This window comes from Beta vulgaris, chromosome 3 (genome assembly GCF_026745355.1).
Source record: "Beta vulgaris subsp. vulgaris cultivar EL10 chromosome 3, EL10.2, whole genome shotgun sequence".
Taxonomy (NCBI): Eukaryota; Viridiplantae; Streptophyta; class Magnoliopsida; order Caryophyllales; family Amaranthaceae; genus Beta; species Beta vulgaris.
Genome location: NC_079204.1, coordinates 8,066,575 through 8,084,507, shown reverse-complemented (window position 1 = coordinate 8,084,507; position 17,933 = coordinate 8,066,575). Strand labels below are relative to the sequence as shown.

General features: G+C 34.8%; 3 protein-coding genes across 3 annotated transcripts in view; 2 read left to right on the top strand and 1 right to left on the bottom strand.

Annotated features, from left to right (window-relative positions):
• On the bottom strand, positions 1–4,117 carry LOC104888521 (hypothetical protein). Its single transcript, XM_010673534.3, has 2 exons — positions 3,654–4,117; positions 1–1,622 (listed from the first exon to the last, which is right to left on the bottom strand). The coding sequence occupies exons 1-2, from the start codon at positions 3,747–3,749 to the stop codon at positions 420–422; spliced, it is 1,299 nt and encodes a 432-aa protein (XP_010671836.2). The 5' UTR covers positions 3,750–4,117; the 3' UTR covers positions 1–419.
• An 872-nt stretch (positions 4,118–4,989) lies between these two features.
• Positions 4,990–17,933, top strand: part of LOC104888517 (gamma-secretase subunit APH1-like) — a 54,011-nt gene continuing 41,067 nt past the window's right edge. Inside the window, exon 1 of the mRNA XM_057393548.1 lies at positions 4,990–5,002. The gene's annotated coding sequence lies outside the window, so the exon portion shown is untranslated. The remainder of the gene's footprint in view (positions 5,003–17,933) is intronic.
• Positions 11,499–17,787, top strand: LOC104888520 (sec-independent protein translocase protein TATB, chloroplastic). The gene is made up of 8 exons (XM_010673533.4): positions 11,499–11,885; positions 12,008–12,129; positions 15,148–15,207; positions 15,294–15,456; positions 16,757–16,885; positions 16,958–17,023; positions 17,181–17,246; positions 17,364–17,787. Exons 1-8 carry the CDS (start codon positions 11,648–11,650, stop codon positions 17,423–17,425), a joined length of 906 nt encoding a protein of 301 aa, XP_010671835.2. The 5' UTR covers positions 11,499–11,647; the 3' UTR covers positions 17,426–17,787.

The window sequence follows — 17,933 nt, the reverse complement described above, 5'->3', positions numbered from 1 at the left end:
TGACAAAATACAGGTAGCAGTAGGTAGTAGAGACAAGCTATGCAATTTGGATACAACAAAGTTATGATCATTCTCAGTGAATGATTATAAGAGATTAAATACATTTATAAAGTCAATCTAACAACAAAATCCTATTTCATGTATGTCATTAGGAGAATAAACAAAGTAGGAACTAGGAAGTGATTGTAATACCAAAAGGGCACCAACCTAATCTCACACCCGAGAAACATTGTGCTAATGCATTATCCATTGATTGATCAGGGCAACATTATCAGCATCTGTTCAGGCTGCAGAAGATCACATCTTCATATAAACATCTGATTTGTATCAATTCTGTTGCTTGAATGTCTGGGATTGTATATTCAGTGCTAATTGGAAAAGGCACCGGAAAGGTTATGAACCATTCCAAAGAGCGATTGTCAGCTGACTCCTGGCTGAAGCAATGGAAAGAAAGTCCAGTTCTTTTGAGGCCCAATGTCTTTCGCAACCTTCTCATCAGCCCACCATTCTGTGCTAAGGTGTGACTCACTACTGTTTTCTCTGTTGCTACTGTCAAAATTGAATTCTTTGACTGATCCAAGGGAGACAGAAGATTTCTTGTGTTGACAATCTCTCGTTACACCTGAAGTTGTCTCGTGGCTTTCGCTTAAGACCTCTTCAGTACACAGGAAACAATTTTCAACTTTGTGGGAGAACATATTATTATGTCTTGTGTATTGGTCCTTTGTTTCTTGCTTACCTTCCACCACTGTGTTGTCAAAAGAAGCTGGAATGTCTTCCCGGCAAAGCTCAAACGAGACTCTGTGATCTACCAGAGCCTCCGCAATTGGAGATCCAGTTTCTGAGTTAGCAAGTGATGCCACCTCTGAGATTTGGTTCTCCAGTGGTATACTATCATATGGCACATATCCTGCACCATCTGGGGTTAGAGATCCGGATCCTAGTCTTGAACCCCATTTACGAGTAGTAAATTTCTTCGAGTCAAACAACTTGGAAGCATCTACCATGCGGAACTCAAGGACTGGGCGCCTATCAAGGTAAGGAGAAGATGCGCCAGATGCTGAATTTGCTGAGCCAGGAGATATGAGATGATGGACTTCGTAGCAAGAGAGTGCAAGTTTATGATTGGTCCCACTGTTCCTCCTTGAACGATTAAGTGATGAAGTGAGCAATTGAGCAAATGGCACTTCAGGTGATGACGGAGTGGTGAACTGCACAGGTTCAGGAGGGGGAGTCACAGCAGCAGTGGATGGCTCGGTTGTAAAGGCAGAAAACACAGGGGGCGAGACTAGCTGAGTCTCATGAGCATAGGGACCAATGGTGAAAATATGAGCCTGCCCAGCAGAGTAAAAAGCATTTACAGAAAGAGGAGTTAAGGTAAGCAATCCACCAGGTGAGTGAGTTGCAGTCGGTGGATCTGATTGCAGAATGGAAGTAGGTGAGGATGGAGGTGCAATAAATGGCAGTACTATGGAGGTTGAAGGGTTTGGGTTGTCGACAACAGCCCTTGTACTCTCTGCAACAGTGGGTTCAGGGGCAAGAGCGGAATGGCTAATCCTCTTGCTGGTTTTGAGAGACCCAAAGCACCAATACAGATTCCAACAGCTTCCCCATCTTCTCTTCTGTAATTATTAACCAAAATTGTAATTAGAGTTATGTAGTTCATGTCTAGAAATGTAAGATTACAATAGCGCATGGTGCAATATCAGATACTAGCAGAGGAGGAATACGGGCTCTGAGTATCAACTTGTTATAAAAAGGAAAATACAATATCCCAGCGTCAGTTATGAAATTGTTATCAAGAGCAACCAATATAAGACCTATTGACACATAGACAAGAGAGGAAGATGAACTACATCTGAAACATAATTCAACAAAATTAAGAGCAAATCAATCCTATCTTGATCAAACCCACAAATTTAACAGTTCTGTACTGCCAGTAAACGATATAAGACCTATTGAACAGAAGCATCTGCAAAACCTTCTATATAATCATCCCATACCCCCACTGATAATACTGTTGATACAGCATACCCCCAATGTTTATAAAAGTGCAGTGTGCAGCAATACCCTCTATGATACTCAATAGCTTAAATCTCCTTGCATGCTTCAAACATCAAATAAAAGGGGAGGGGAATCCAGTAAAGTAAATGAGTTCTCGGTATTAAGATGTAGGACTTCCTCTATATTAGTCTACTTCAGGGTGTCCAAGTATATTTCATGTTCAGAATTGAAATGTCAATATAAAAAGAGAAAAAAAACCGACCTACAAACATATTAGCAAGTACAAGCATGAAACCCATCTAGGCCTTCCTAGTTCCTACTACGTGTCGAGCTACCAAGTCCAAATAATATTTTCGATCACAATTCAAACTTACTACTCTCTCTATCCACAAATAATCATCCAGCATAAGTTCCGTGATTCACAATCTTGTGCGTCACAAGTTACAACGCCTAAGTAAACAATTATTCGCATTCAAAGTCTCCAAATCATGTAGCATAGGCGGCTAAGGCCATGTGCAGGGTGAGCAACTGCACAGGGCCTCCGAAATATAAGGATCCAATTCTATTAGTTGTACGCCTAAAGAAAAAAATAAAAGAAAACCTAAATCTAATTACAAATTTAAAGAGATTAATTCTATTTGCTATTTTTCTTCTTCTTTTCCTATTCTCCAAAAAAGCTCCATTTATAACTCTTCTGTTTCTTCCATTCACAAAAAAATTTAATCTTTATAATTCATTTTAGCACAGGGCCCTTCATTTTATGAGACGGCCCTGTCATGTGGACATGGTACTGGACTACTAATACATATCTTAGTATTCAACTCGCTTCCGTTCCAATCATGCTCATACAACAACATAGTTGCTGGAGTCTTAGCTTGCACAACTCATAAACATGATATACATAACAGTATAAACTCTGTCAAATTCCAAAACAAGCTAGCTTTCTCATAAACAATTAATAAACCATTTTTATAAAAAAAAAGTCCACACTTCCTATTGAAGTTTCACATTTTTGACATCTACCAACCTAAATTACTCAACTTAACTAAACATAATTATACTTAAAAGTTATGGGAGACTTCTTTAATCATCTCTTCACCCGAGGAAACTTATAGCCATCTTAGCAACTTTCTCTCTCCAAACCCCACACAAACCTTTTCATGAAATTACACAAGCTCAAAAGCAGCATAATTTAGCAATCAAAAGGAATTTTACACCTTTTTCACTTCCAGAAAAGCCTAGTAATTAATAAAGTTACTAGATTTCAACCTTCAAGTACCTAATCATACTTAATTCAACCGTCATAGTAAAAGCAAATTCTCAACTTTCAGGTGCTTTGCAAAAAAAAAAAAAAAAATCTATTCATAGAAGAATACCTGAATCTCAGCAATACATAAAAAAAAAAAAATTTACAGCAAAAAAAAAACAAAAATCAAGTTTTTTTTTCATTTATTTTATGATTGAAGCAATAATTCAATTGTTGAGAATTTACAACGCCGAAAAAAAGCGTATTTTTACGAAAATTCCTAATTTTGTAAGACATGTATTTATTGCTTATGGATAAGATAAACACTAATTTAGCAAAATTAGTACCATAAAACAGAAAAAAAATGCAATTTATTAATGAAATTAAATACTTGTAAAATTACCTGAACTGAAACAGGTTGTACACGACTGTCAGCGGTGACAATCGCCGCTGCAGCAGCGTTTACAGTGTCCACGCTATTATTCACTCTTGCCATCATATCATCGGAAAACCGCTTATTTCCACCGGAAAACCGCTTTTTTTGCCGGAAAACCGCTTGAAGATTTTTATTACAGCCAAAATAGTTTCGAATATCGAGATCTATTATTACAAATTCAATCGCCGGCGATCAAGAAAAAAGCAGTGAATTTTTCCGAATAAATTCACAAAATTTAAGAGAAGATCAACGAGATTATTCTAAAGAAGCATCAGAATTAGAACTTGATTTCATCTCTTTCGTGTTTTTTATTTTCTCTCTCTATTATATGTGTAGTATAAAGAAATGAGAGTAAAACAAAATGATTCGTGGAATTATTTTAAGAGGAAAAAAATAGCGAAGCATTTTTGTATTTGTTTATTCATTTTATAGATAGAAGAATACATGAGCTGCTTGCTGTTATTATTCTCTTATGTTTTGGTTGTGCGCCGATAACGGATTACACGGAAGCATATTTGTAATTACTATTATGCCCCTTTATCGTATTAAGGTTATGTTCTTTTGGATTGAGAGAAACTATACTGAAATTAAATGAACAAAGACAAAATGATTTTTTTTTTAAAAAAATTAACATTTATTTATTGATTCAAACTCATATGACATCTACAATAGAAATAGAAACTAAACAAATACATATCAAAATGAAGTAAATACAATTCTAATATGACAAAACGACTATCGTTGAGTAGATCTAACCCTTCTGAAAACCCTCGTCTTTTACATCGCTGTCTGATGATGTAGTCTTCTACAAGGGGGTCTGTTGATCTTTTGTAGTTTTTAAAGTAGAAATTGAATTTAATTCAAGTGATTGTAAATGATGTTTTGACATCCCCGCACAAATTTCGATCAACAAATCAACATCTTGAATTATACAAAAATCCAAAAACAAAGTCTCCATACTTTCACATGGAGAGAGATAATACCCAATATATGGGTAGAAAAACTCTCCATTAAAAAGAGTTTGAAATTTATTAGAAACATAAGTATAAAAAACTAGTAACAAAAGGAGAAAAGGGGACTTACCACTGCCCAAAAGGGTGGTGGTATCCCCTAGGGTGAAAATTAGTTTGCATCAAGTTCATGCACGTGAATTAAGACACACACTATTATAATACACATAAACTCATTATATCATAAACAAATACACTATATCACAAACAAATACACTATAACACAAAGAAACACTATAACTCTTGCAAAAAAAAAAAACACTATAGCACAAAATAATACACTATACCACATACAAACACACTGTATCGAAACTGACAATATTGTCTAATCTTCTATAACAAATTCAATTGTACAATTAACTATAATACACAGAAACGTACTATATCACAAGCAAATACACTATATCATAAACACACTATAGCACAAAGAAACACTATCACAAATAAATACATTATAGCATATAGAAACACACTATACTACACACAAACCCACTATATCGAAACTCACAATACAATCCTAATCTTCTATAACGGGTTAAAAAAACTGAAAAATAGAGTAAGACTTGGATTTCGATATAGTGTGTTTGTGTGTGATAATGCACACTTATTAATATGCACCAGGTTCATACGAGTTTTTTACTTTAGATTTCAGGAGTCCTTGTTCCCATCCCAAAAAAACACATGCCGTTAGAAAGGAATGAGGTGGAGAAAGAAAAGCCGTTTTGTCTGCGGCCTTATTATGGCAAAAAAGGGTAATACAATTGGTAGTTTTGTACAAATGTACAATATTACAATTCAGTGATTCACCCTAATGTAACCTTATAACCAACGGAACGTTCTAAGGCCCAGGGTGATGCAGCTGCAGCTGCAGATGCAAGGAACTCGTGATTTGCTGTACTGTATCATCTGTATGTATGTGTAATAGAAGTTGTATTATTACGGCGGAGAGCACGTGACTTTCCGTGACTCTCATTCATTACCACTTTCAGTCTTTCACTGCTCATTCATCTCATCTGTATCATTCTACATTCATTTATGATTCATGGTTCCACATTTATGTTGGAAGGTACATTTCTAACTTTTTATTTATTGGATTTATAGACATTTTTCTGGGATGGGCAGTGAATAGTACACAGTACAATTGCGCCTAATTTTGGTGTACAATTCCTATGAATGAAGCGAGGATGAATTGCTATAAGCCTATAAGCCTATGACATCTGAGTGTAACTCTATATGTACCCGAAAATATAGGATTATCTAGTAAAAGATGGATTATATATATCACTTCAAAAGAAAAGAGATTATGGTCGTGTTTGGCATTAGCGATTTAGTTAGCGGATATATAGCTATTGGACATACAAGATCAAAATGTTACTTAAGAAAATTACGAATGTTTGATAAGGTAGTGTTCAAGATTAACAAATAACTTTTAGTTGTTGTTAATCTTGTTAACAAATAAGTTTTAGGAGATGTTATTGAGTTGTGTTCTAGATAGTTTCGATTCGATTAGTTTTTCTCATATATATGTTAGGCGAGATGGTAACTATGTGGCTTATCATCTTGCTAGAATTTTTCCTTTTAGAGTTGAACAAACTTGGGAGAACCACTATATATGAGATGATGCTCCTTATGTTTTGATGGACACTTTATCCCTTGAGTAATGATATTATCTACTTTTTCCCTCGAAACAAAAGTCCAAGTATAGAAAGTAGGGAGGGAAAAGATATTGAAATCCTTCCTAGTAATATTTTATTTCAACTATGACCTCAAATCATAAGAAAAGCTCATTTACCACAAAACCAAAAATACATGATGACATCCTTATTACTCCTTTCGTCTTATATTGCTTGTTTTTTTTTTCATGAGAATTAAGGATAATGGAAGAAGTAATAAAATTATCCACAAAAATTATTAAATGAAGTATTTAATCGGTACTTTTGTTTTGAAGCTACTTCTTTATTTTCTTTTTCCTTCAACAAAACAACAAAGCAATAAATATCTCTTGAAATGGTGTAAAAACAATAAATGAGAGCATACATCTAGGGGTATTTTGGATCGTTTGTGCAAAATATTGAAGATAATTTAGTCCAAACAAATTGATAAAAACAAATTAGGTACAATATTTTAGGACACTCAAAAAAAAAAGTAAACACTACGTTATGAAACGGAAGGATTAATACTAGCTCCCTCCGTCCGATAATATAGTGCTCACATTTCTTTCTTTCGTTTCCCAAAATGTTGTGTCTATTTTCTTTGTTATCAATTTGTTTGGACTAAATTATCCTCACTTTCTACATAAACTTTTCAAAATACCCATACTTTTCTCTCAAAGCATGTGACCCCATTTATTGCTTTACATATATAATTCCAAGGAATATTTATTATCTTTTGATTTTGTTTAAAGGAAAAAGAAAGTAAAGACTTAATTTCAATACAAAAGTATTAAAAAAGCACTTCATTAAATACATTTTTTTAAGAAAGCCAACACTCGTTCTATTTTTCTTAATTCGCGTAAAAAATAAGAAATGAGTATTATATTATGAAACAGAGAGAGCAGTTAATACTCTTCGTCATGAAGATAAACTAAAGCATAAAGACATGTATATGTGTATGGGATTAAGATCATCTAATTAAGATCGTGGATCCTGTTGTATTGTATGGGATTAAAGGACATCTCTATTCTCTAATTAATTTGTTTCGTCGTAGCTTTGGCCTTTACTCGTAGCGCGTAGTAATGTAGACATGTAGTATGGTATCGTTGCCTTTTAGGTCGAGACATGCACGTGTGCATCCCACTTGTTTGCTAAGTTTTTTGGTAAACTACAAAAAAGATAATGACACGCCCTACTTCTCACTTCTCCCTCTCTCATCATTAATCAATATATAATTGTATTTCATCTCTTTAATAATAATAAAATTATAATATATAATAAGTTTTAATATTAATATTTCATCTCCATTCACTCCCATCTCTCCTATTATCTTGTCCACAAACCACTGATAATGATATCCCAACATGCCCCTACTATTCCTCCCCTTTTTCTTTCTCTCTCTACTTTCCTTCGAGGGATACTCGTATGTTCTTTTTTTCAAATAGGTAAGAAGAAATTCTCTCAGTTATTTTCTTATGACTTTCATATTATGTTAGTTTAATGGTATTGATCGATATCATCTTTCGATTTCAAAACCGTCTCATTCCTTACAAGAATAATCTCCAACTTTACCCCTTTTTTTATAAGAGATTTCAGCTTACTTATTAGCTTAATATTTTCATAGCAATGTTAAGCTCGCTTATTTGACCTATTCAATTAATTTGGATAAGCTCAAATTAAATCGATATACTATCTGCGTTTTTTAATTAATTATAATATATATTGTGACTTTCAAAGCTATTTATTTATTATCTTTGATCATCATATTCTTTTACTAATACATTAAACAACTTTTTAGCAACGAAGATGAATGAAGGGTGATAGTAATAATAAGATGCTTAATAAATATCTACATTTTTTTAGTATATTGTTTTTTAAATTTTTTTTACTGATCAACAAATAAAATATTGATGATTAAAACTTTGTTATAAATGTGCTAAATTAAATATTAGCAACCAAAATATATAAACTACAGTGGAAGTATCAAATTTTTGAGGAAAAAAAAAAATGGAGCTAAAGGGGTGGGGGTTACTTTGATTCTTTAAAAGTTCTAAAGTTAAATGATTAATTCACTTTGGTAATTGGTAGATAGATCCAACCCCACGTAACAAAAAGGAAACCTTTTAAGAAAGCAAAAGAAAAAAAAAGAAAAGATGGTGATGTATACTCTCCTATATATATACATACATTTACATTATGGAGTATATATATGTATATATAGGTGAATAATAATAGAAAGGTAGAAGTTGCTATCATGTTAACCAAAAAAAAAGGTCCATTAATTGGAGGGGATACCCACTATAGATGGCTGGTGGGATATTTGAGTAGCTGGAGCTTTCATTAGAATGGGTTGAGCTAAGATAGTGAGCATATATATATTATGTTTATATAATATATGGTCCTACATGATAAAGGCTTAACCAGCATACCACATGTTAGAGCTAGTAGGTGGAGTGGTTGGTCCATTATATGGACACTATACTACTTATAACTTAATACATTGTATATCAACTATAAACAGCTACATCAACCTTAGCTTCTTACGTGAGTATGTGACTAATTGTATAAGAAGCAAGCTAGACACCTGCATCAATTGAGGATTCATGCTCATTACGTACTCATCCTTTCAGGAAAAAAAACAATGTACATCATTGGAGTTGTTGATCAGCATTGTAATTATCATTTGATTATCCTTAATACGGATTTTTCACTATATATTTTCGACAAATTTTTTTTATTTACCATATACCCTCGATGTTTTCAAAATTCATCGTATGTCCCTCAATTTCTTAATAATTCACCATATGCCCTTAATGATTAACGATTATCAACTTTTTTGATCATTAACCCCTAATTTCGTTACAAAATCCTAACTAACCCCTATTTGAGTCGTTAGCCTTAATTGAACACCACAAATGACCCCTTTTAGCTACTTTCCTCCGTAACTCTTTTCCTTCTCTTTTGGACTGAGGTGTTGTTTCAATGCTAATATGTTAGGGTAAATGAGTGAAATAGGGATTAAATAAGGTTTAGTAATGAAATCAAGGGTCGATGATCAAAAAAATTGATAATCGTGAATTATTAAGGGCACATGGCGAATTATCAAGAGATTAAGGGGTATACGGTGAATTTTGAAAACATCAAGGGTATATGGTGAATAAAAAAAATTTGTCGGGGGTATAAGGTGAAAAATCCGTCCTTAATATTTAAATATGGTACAATACAATTACAGGCTATTGTGCGAGGATTTTATTAGATCAGTCCACCCTAACTTGTACATGGTGTATGATTTTTTTTTTAAAGGTAAGATGAAGTCCCTTGCAAGAAAGGGGGAAAATTGTAGATCCCTCCTTGCAAGGGGTGAGACTCGATCTTTTGACATTTGGGATCGGAGGTGATGCCAATAACACTAGGCTCATATGTATGAATTGATCGCTCATATGTATCGACATTATCCGAATCATTCTAGACTGGGGCTATTATGTTTAATTAGTTGACCTTTCTTTTTATAGTACCTTATTTCTTATTTAAAATGAGATAATTAGATCCAATAACAAAATAATTTTTAAAATTTAGATGAGATTAGATCATAATAAGTAATTTTAGTGTTTGTTAGGTTCAAATTATGAAATGAGAAGGATCAGAATCAAACAAGGAGGAGATGATAACAAAAAAAATTGTTAACTTTTTGTTGGATGTTTGGTTCCTAAGTGAAAGTTAATTATCATTATCACCAATCAATGAATTTTGTTACTTGAGAGGGAAGAAAAAGAAATGTAACAAATTAGGGGAGCTTATTGTCACTAAGTGATGTGACAGTAATATATAAAGGAGGGGTTGAACCAAATAAAAAATAATAAGAGTAGATAATTGATTTTGTTTCTAGGAGCCCAAAAATATTGAACCATAAATTCGGACCAGATCAGGTTGAAAAATAAGTTTATATACTATCAAATGAATGAAAAATAAATTCAATTCATAATAGAAAAAATAAAATCACATCATCATCAGGAAAATAAGGTTAACTAAATATAGTTGTATTGTATTACACTTGTTATGCGCCAAAAAAGTTGGAATGCCATTTGATATTGAAATTTGGGCGGTCACACTAATTTGGGTTGTAAGCCCAGAGTATAAAGAGGGGTACTGGGAGAGGGACGAGGTTGGGCCAGGGCCAAGTATGGTTGGAACACAGAACAAGTTTGAGCAACAAAGAAAAAGTAGGAAAAAAAGAAAAAGATGATAAACATTTAACAGGTAGATATGTGAGATACAAATTTTCGTGTAATAAATATTATTTGTGTACATAACAAATGTTGTTTGTGTTTTTTTTCCCTTATTTGTTATACGAAATACAAACAATATTTTTACATACACAAATAATACACAAACAATATTTGTTACACGAAAATTTATGTTAGATACATCTAATCGTTAGAGATTTATCAAACCATAAAAAAGAGAAAAAAAGAATTGAAGCATGATACCAGCACTATAAACACTCAGGGGCCAAGGTTTGAAACTCCAAACATCTTCCTCTTGTTTAATACAAGTGTCCTTAATCTATAATTCAAAGCCAAACTCCGACTATCCCGTGGAAGATCCTCCCTAGATTAATAACATAATGCTTAGTGAAGTAACATTTTAACGTGTTTGGTGAAAACTAAATCAACTAGATTTAGAGTTGAAGGTATGTAATTAAATATAGTTCATTTTTTTTTTGTTGTTATTTTACTTATTCAAAGTTACTTTAAAGTTTAACCGACATTAATTGATTTTTAAATTTATTTTGATAACTAATCCAAATAACAACAATTTCATTACTAGGACAATTAATACAAAAGTTACGATATAGAGCAACTAAGATCTACTATGTGAGGGAGATGTAGTAGCTCAATGGAGTACCATCCCGAATTCCAGCGTATCACCCAGGGTTCAAATCCTCTATTTAGTCTTATACCCAACATTTAAACTAGTGTATCCTACAGATTAGTAGTCTAACATAAATTGGTTTTCAAACTAATGATCTCCCCTACTAAAAAAAAACTAAGATCTCCTATGTGTATAGGAATCCCCAAAACTTGTACTTTTCATGGATCCATGAACAGTCCAGCCCAAAATCATAAGCATGTGTACCACGAGTAGTATTGAGTGTGTTGACTTTTGACTATTTTTTCCTCTCTTCCCTCTTTCACCAAATGTCCAGTACCCCATCACCAAATAATCCATGAAAATCGAAGCTTTGAGTGAGTGAACCACAAATTATTTAACTCAACAACACCCAAAACTTACAACTTTGATGGCTTCAACACTTTGTACTCTCTCATTTTCTGGATTTTCATCCATTGGAAATATTAAAACAACCATGTATTCTCTCCCTATTTGTTACTGTTCTTCATCTTCTACAAATTCATGCCTCAAAACCCTCAAATTACCAAGCTTTTCACGGTTTTCTCAAATGGGTTTGTGCAATTTTACTCCTTGGAATGGTTTGAAAAACATGGGTATCTCAATTTCAGCAAAACCTCAAAAATTAGGTAAATTATCTCCGCTAGATTTCAGTTATTTGTAATTCTATTGATTTGAGCTGTTTTTGATGTGAATGTATATATGATTTGATCTCAATCAGTTGGAATTGAAACTTAATTGTGTGTTGTAGGAAAGACAGCAAAATGTAGAGGGAAGGTTGTTTATGCTTCATTGTTTGGAGTTGGAGCTCCTGAAGCTTTGGTAATTGGTGTTGTAGCTTTATTGGTTTTTGGCCCTAAGGGACTTGCTGAGGTTAGTTACTCCCTCTATCCCGAATTAATAGTCATGTGATTCGATTGTGTAATTTGAACTAGTAATGTGACGACTAAATCAGGAGTTTGTACTTCTTTTAGCTATCTAAATTTCTCTTCAATTCTGTTAATTTTTGGCAGTAGTTTACTTGTTTCTGTTGGGTCATGTGATTTGGTCACATTCTCTTTTGGTACCTTACTTCAATCACTGATGCTAAGAATGATTGGTTTTAACTTTTATTGTATAGGGTGAAGTGGGTGTTTGTTTGATTATGCTGATTGAGTAGGAAATTGGTTCTTGTTATTGTTCGAGTTACTAGAAAAGTGGAGAAACTTGGGAATTTTGGTTATTAGTCTAAACTACTCCCAAGTGGAGTTGAAGAATTTTTTTTGAAGGAGGTTAGTATTTAGCAATTAACAGGATATGGCCTATGGGAAGTGGTAAATCTTTAGTAGAGAAATAGAGAATAAACACTGCTAAAGGCAGAGTTTGGAAGAGGAATACATAATCGAAAAACTTGCTGGTCGGTAAAATATGCTGGGGAGACTTTTTTTTATATGCATGATTCATTGTGGATATCAGCCAGTAGCTACTAGGCACTAGCTACTACTTGGATGTAAGGGGTTCCAGATGTTTGCCATCGGTCAAATTTAGCTTTTAAAGGTTTGGACGTAGATTTTTTCCCCTTACAACAACAACGCCAGGGTGCTGGAGGTTCATATTTATGGCATATGACAGCCTTAATCCAAACCAGCTGAGATTTATCTAGAGTAGATTTAATTTCTCATTTTATGCTGTATTTCTAGTTTAGCCTAGCGTTTTAATGATTTTGACCTGTAATATGTAATGATAGAGTTCTTGTGAGTTCTAGATTGTTATATGCTCTTAACATGGGGATAAGGATATTATTACTGCATTTAGTTTCAGTGTCACATATTTCTGTGGGCATCTTGCTTTTCAGCAAGGACTTAGTGTGCGCTGAGGTTCCGAGCTGGTGGCCTGCCGTAAAGATGAACCATGATCTACTTTGGTAGAATGGTAGTCTCTTACTCAAATGACCTCCACCCCCTCTTCAACTGGCCCTCCCACTGGGTTCTGCAGGAGCTTGTGGGTTGCAATCTCTTTTACCTTTACAAGTTTTATGTGTCCCTAGTAATGCCTGAAAGACTTGAATCAGTCTCTTATATAGACTCGTATAGTGAAGGAAAGGAAATAAATTTCTCTTGGTTTGAGAGTCTGCAGTGTTGGAACTTTTGCTGTAACTTGTAATTTGAGGTGGAAAAGCTGTAATCTGCAGAACCACACAAGTATGGTTGATAAAACAGGGATGTCGGAAACTAGTTATATTAGATAGACTGGGTGTGCAGTGTCTCCTTTGCAATACCTATTCGTAAGAACAAAGGAGATGCACAAGACTTGCTCATATTGTCGTGGGATAAGCTTATGTGCCATACAATGAAGTTGGGGGAGATAAGTGATAGAATATAGATTGAGGAAATGTTCAAGCTCGGAGGACCATTTTGGGTTTATATATGTCAGAACGACTCACTGTAGAAGTCATTCACCTTATGAGGAAAATGACGGAATACTCCTGGGAGTGGATAAGGATTACATATGGTTTTCATTGACTTAAAGAAGTCTTATGACGAGGTACATAGAGATTTCTTTTGATGGGAAACGACAAAGAAGAGTATACTACATAACTATGTCGACCTAGTTAAGAACATTTATCTCGAAGGTGGAAAATGTGGAAGACATGGAGGAGTATTGGAGGATTTCACTATTAGGATTACACTACGCTACTATGGATTGCATCAAGTAATTCCCTCTTTACAACAGCATTAGATGAATTAACATGGTCTATCCAAGATGAGATACCCTGGGTATATTGTTTGTGAACAATATTGGAGCTATGGAGGTGTTGGATTTTAGAGGTATTAGGTCATGTAGGAGTAATTCTCAGTAGTCAGTATATCTATCCAAGATGAGATACCCTGGGTATATTGTTTGTGAATGATACCGGAGCTATGGAGGTGTCGACTGTAGAGGGTTTAGTTCATGTAGGAGTAATTCTCAGTATATAGAGTGCCAATATTGTATTCATAGGATCCATGCGAGAATGTAAAGACACTAAATTGTAAGCAAGTGCCCCTAATTGAGTTTTTTTAAAGTACCTATGGGTGCAATTTTCAGAGTAATGAAGAGATTAACCAAGATGTGGCTCATGTGATTAAGTGTATGTGGCTGAAATGGGAGTATCAACTGGGTTATTGTGCGACTCCGGTGTACCTCTAATGTTAAAGGAAAAATTATGGACGTTTATTAGACCAGCGCTATTTAATAGGTCAAGAAGGATCGTATTAAAAAGATGGGTGTGCAGGAACGTCCTAAGGGGTAGAATTCATAATGAGGTAACCGAAGAAAGGTTGAATTTGCAGTTATTGAGGACAAGATAATCAGGTAAAACCGATATATTGCTTTGTGCATGTGCGACCAAAAAAATGCATTGTTAAGCAAGATGAGGATTTTGGATTATGGAATTTTAACAAGAAGTCGCAGGAGGCCAAATATGATTTGAATAGGAGTTAAATAGGGTATGAGAAAAATGACATGAGCATATAGCACTCAATAGAAGCGAATAGAAGAAGTGTGTATTTGTGGATGATCATTGTAACTATACTCTTGGTTCATAAGGTCGACCCCCGTTCTTTGGATAAAGCTTTAATAATGTTGTTATATCACATATCTCTCAATGGCACACAACTAGGAAGGGTATAGAAGAAAAGGCATCTGACAATATAGATCAATAAACGGTGTTACATTTTTTATTTTTTTTTTATAGATGAAGTAACAAACAATTTTGGTAGGGCAGGGAAAGTACATGACATTTGTGCGTAGTTTAACTCTTAAACTTTTTGTTACTGTACCAAGATGTTTATATGTGCTTCTACATGCATACCTTTACTGTTCATTGGTTTATTTTTTGTGAATTTTGACATTGTATCATGGTGAATGCAGGTTGCCCGAAATCTGGGTAAAACCTTGCGTGCTTTTCAGCCTACCATTAGAGAGCTTCAGGTTCCTTTTGAATCTATTATTGTAAAGGTTTTGACGCTGTCTCCTGAATGTGAAGTGGATTTCATCTTGTTGCTCTTTCAATGTAGGATGTTTCTAGGGAATTCAAAAGCACTCTGGAGCGGGAGATTGGTCTCGATGATGATCCAAGACAACCAAAATATACGTCTGAATCAAACAAAGCAAATTTCACTTCAAATTCATCTACTCCCACCTCAGAGGAGTCACAAACTGTGCCTATGGCTGACCCAAGTTAGTTTACTGGCTTGTTTGTGGAAACTTTGGAATGCTAATTAATTATACAATAATAAATCTAAAGCACCAAGCATTCTAGTTGTTAAAGCTGAATATAGTTTTCTTGTTACAATTTAATTCAGTTATGCATTTGTTTGTCATAAATTTGCATGTTTTGTTGTTACTAGTAAAAAGTGTCTTCATGGATCAACTATAAATTTGTCATTTACCTCTTGATGTTTGGGATCATCACAAAAGTAGCTAAATGGAACACTCGATACTGTGGAGAAGGATCCAATTCTCATCCCTTAATCTTCAATAGCTAGTTAGCTATTGTGATATTTTATTTCTAAACACTTGATGAGATTTTGGAAGATGCCAAGCGTGATCCCTTAAACGCGGGAAACGGTATGATTGTTATCCGTGGACCATCGATAAAGCTGTCTTGAGAAGCATTAATGTAGACGTTAAATACATCTTCCATTTTATGAGGTAAGGATAGGGTAGTTCACCTACATGGTTAATTAATCTTACAAACTTATGCTGCTTAACCTTTTGAAACTAGTACTATTGTGGCATTCATGTAATAAATGACCTTAAGAGAGTGGTTTGGAGAATAACATTTTTCTGGAATTGTGGTTTTCCCATTTCCCTTAGTTTGGTTTGTAAAAGGTGGAAAAATTTCCCAAGAATGGAGCCCGTTTTCCTCCTCATATCATTCCTTTCCTTCCTTTCTCTCCTCCCGACCATCTTCTCCCCTCCAGTTCTATTTTGCTTTTGGCTCCAACTTTTTTGCAAGGAACCAAGCAAAGGATAATATAGAAGTACGTTTTCTCCTATCAATGTTTTTCCGTTGATATTGTTTTCTATCCAACCACATACCAGACACTGCCTAGAAGTATGTTATCATGATGCAAGAAATGGGGATTGATTTGTCCCCCCCCCCCCCTCTAGCCAGGCAGCATTGTGTCCTCAGCAGTTAAGTCATGGTCAAAATTTTGTTGCTTAAACAGAATGGAGACGGCTCATTTGTTACCTTTCTAGATATGGAGAAATATGCACTTCTAATACCTGTAGCATGAATGCTGAATGAGACAATGACAAAACTACTGACAGCTGCATCAAGAAAGAATGACCATGCATTTGCATTCACCATCCTCTTGGACAAGTCAATATCAGTATTTTGATACAGATCATAATCGTTCATCCAATATAAATCGTCCATATTTTATTATATGAAAAAGAGAAGGAAAAAAATTAATAGTTTACTGGAAGTTCTTCATTTGTTGGACTCCCATGCCTCTCTGTTTCTCTGCAGATGGTTCTCTGTCTAACAAAGCGTATTCTAGTGAGGATTACTTAAAGATCACAGAGGAGCAACTAAAAGCACAGCAGGAACTCATGTCTCCCTCAGAAAGCCAGGCTGAACCTGAGAATCAGCCTGAAGGTTTATAGTTTCCCACTTCCTACCTCCCAAATAAATCACAACGGATTATTAATTGACTATATCTATCTGCAGCTTTACAGCAAGGCGTCATGTCCTCTCCACCAGAAGCCCAGATTGAACCTGAGAGTCAGACTCAAGGTTTGTTCTTTCCAACTTTTACTCCTTGAATAGGTGAAATCATCACTTTCCTGTTGTCTCCCCCCCCCACACACACACACACAAAAAAAAAAAGAAAAAACGAAGAAAGAAATGGTGATGGGGAGAACAGACTGACGCTTTGTTGACAAATCTGCAGCTGTACAGCAGGATGTTGTGTCATCTTCATCAGAAAACACAATTGAACCTGAGAGTCCGCCTCAAGGTTTGTATACCCATATTTTATTCTTTCCTACCAATCTCCCCCTCCCCCCTTTTAGAAAAAAGGGAAAATTAGAAAGATTAAGGAATTGTGCTGATGCTTTATTGATCCAATTTTTAGCTGCTGTTCAAGAAATGGCAACTGCAGCAACTTCGGTCGAAAAACCTGAGAGTGAGTCATGAGCTATTCCTTGGGATTGCTTAAATCGCACAATATACATAGAGATCATCAAGCTGACATATGCATCAGAGGGGAAACAATGGGAGATCTAACATCTGTTTGCTTGTATGCTGTGATGATATATTGTCATCCTGCTGGATGCTGTGCATTCATTAGAGAAGTTGATTATGTTTTAACCAAATTTTTGACCTTCTTGAGCCTTATAATATTAAAGATGCTCTCATTTTGCTGCATCAATCAGGGTTAGATACTTGAATATGTTGTATTGAAAAGCCATTCACTGTGTAGAAGTCTGTTTGTTGTATTAGTACGATATTCTTTGTGCTCGAAGTTAGCTATGTACGAAATCTGGTGGTTCATTGGATTCTTTTTAGCAGATTGTTTGAGTATTTGGAGAAGTGTAACTATGGTGAACGGTCTATGTCCTACGTATCTGGAGCAATAAGTGTAGAGAAATTAGAGACAAGGAAAAGTTAGAACCTGTTCTTTTGGACATTTTTTCAGTTAAGT

Coding starts and splice junctions, on each gene's coding strand:
- LOC104888521 (XM_010673534.3), bottom strand. CDS start 3,749: ATGATGGCAAGAGTGAATAATAGCGTGGACACTGTAAACGCTGCTGCA. Junction 1,623..3,653: donor TACAACCTGTTTCAGTTCAG/GTAATTTTACAA, acceptor TAATAATTACAG/AAGAGAAGATGGGGAAGCTG.
- LOC104888520 (XM_010673533.4), top strand. CDS start 11,648: ATGGCTTCAACACTTTGTACTCTCTCATTTTCTGGATTTTCATCCATT. Junction 11,886..12,007: donor AGCAAAACCTCAAAAATTAG/GTAAATTATCTC, acceptor TGTGTGTTGTAG/GAAAGACAGCAAAATGTAGA. Junction 12,130..15,147: donor GCCCTAAGGGACTTGCTGAG/GTTAGTTACTCC, acceptor TGGTGAATGCAG/GTTGCCCGAAATCTGGGTAA.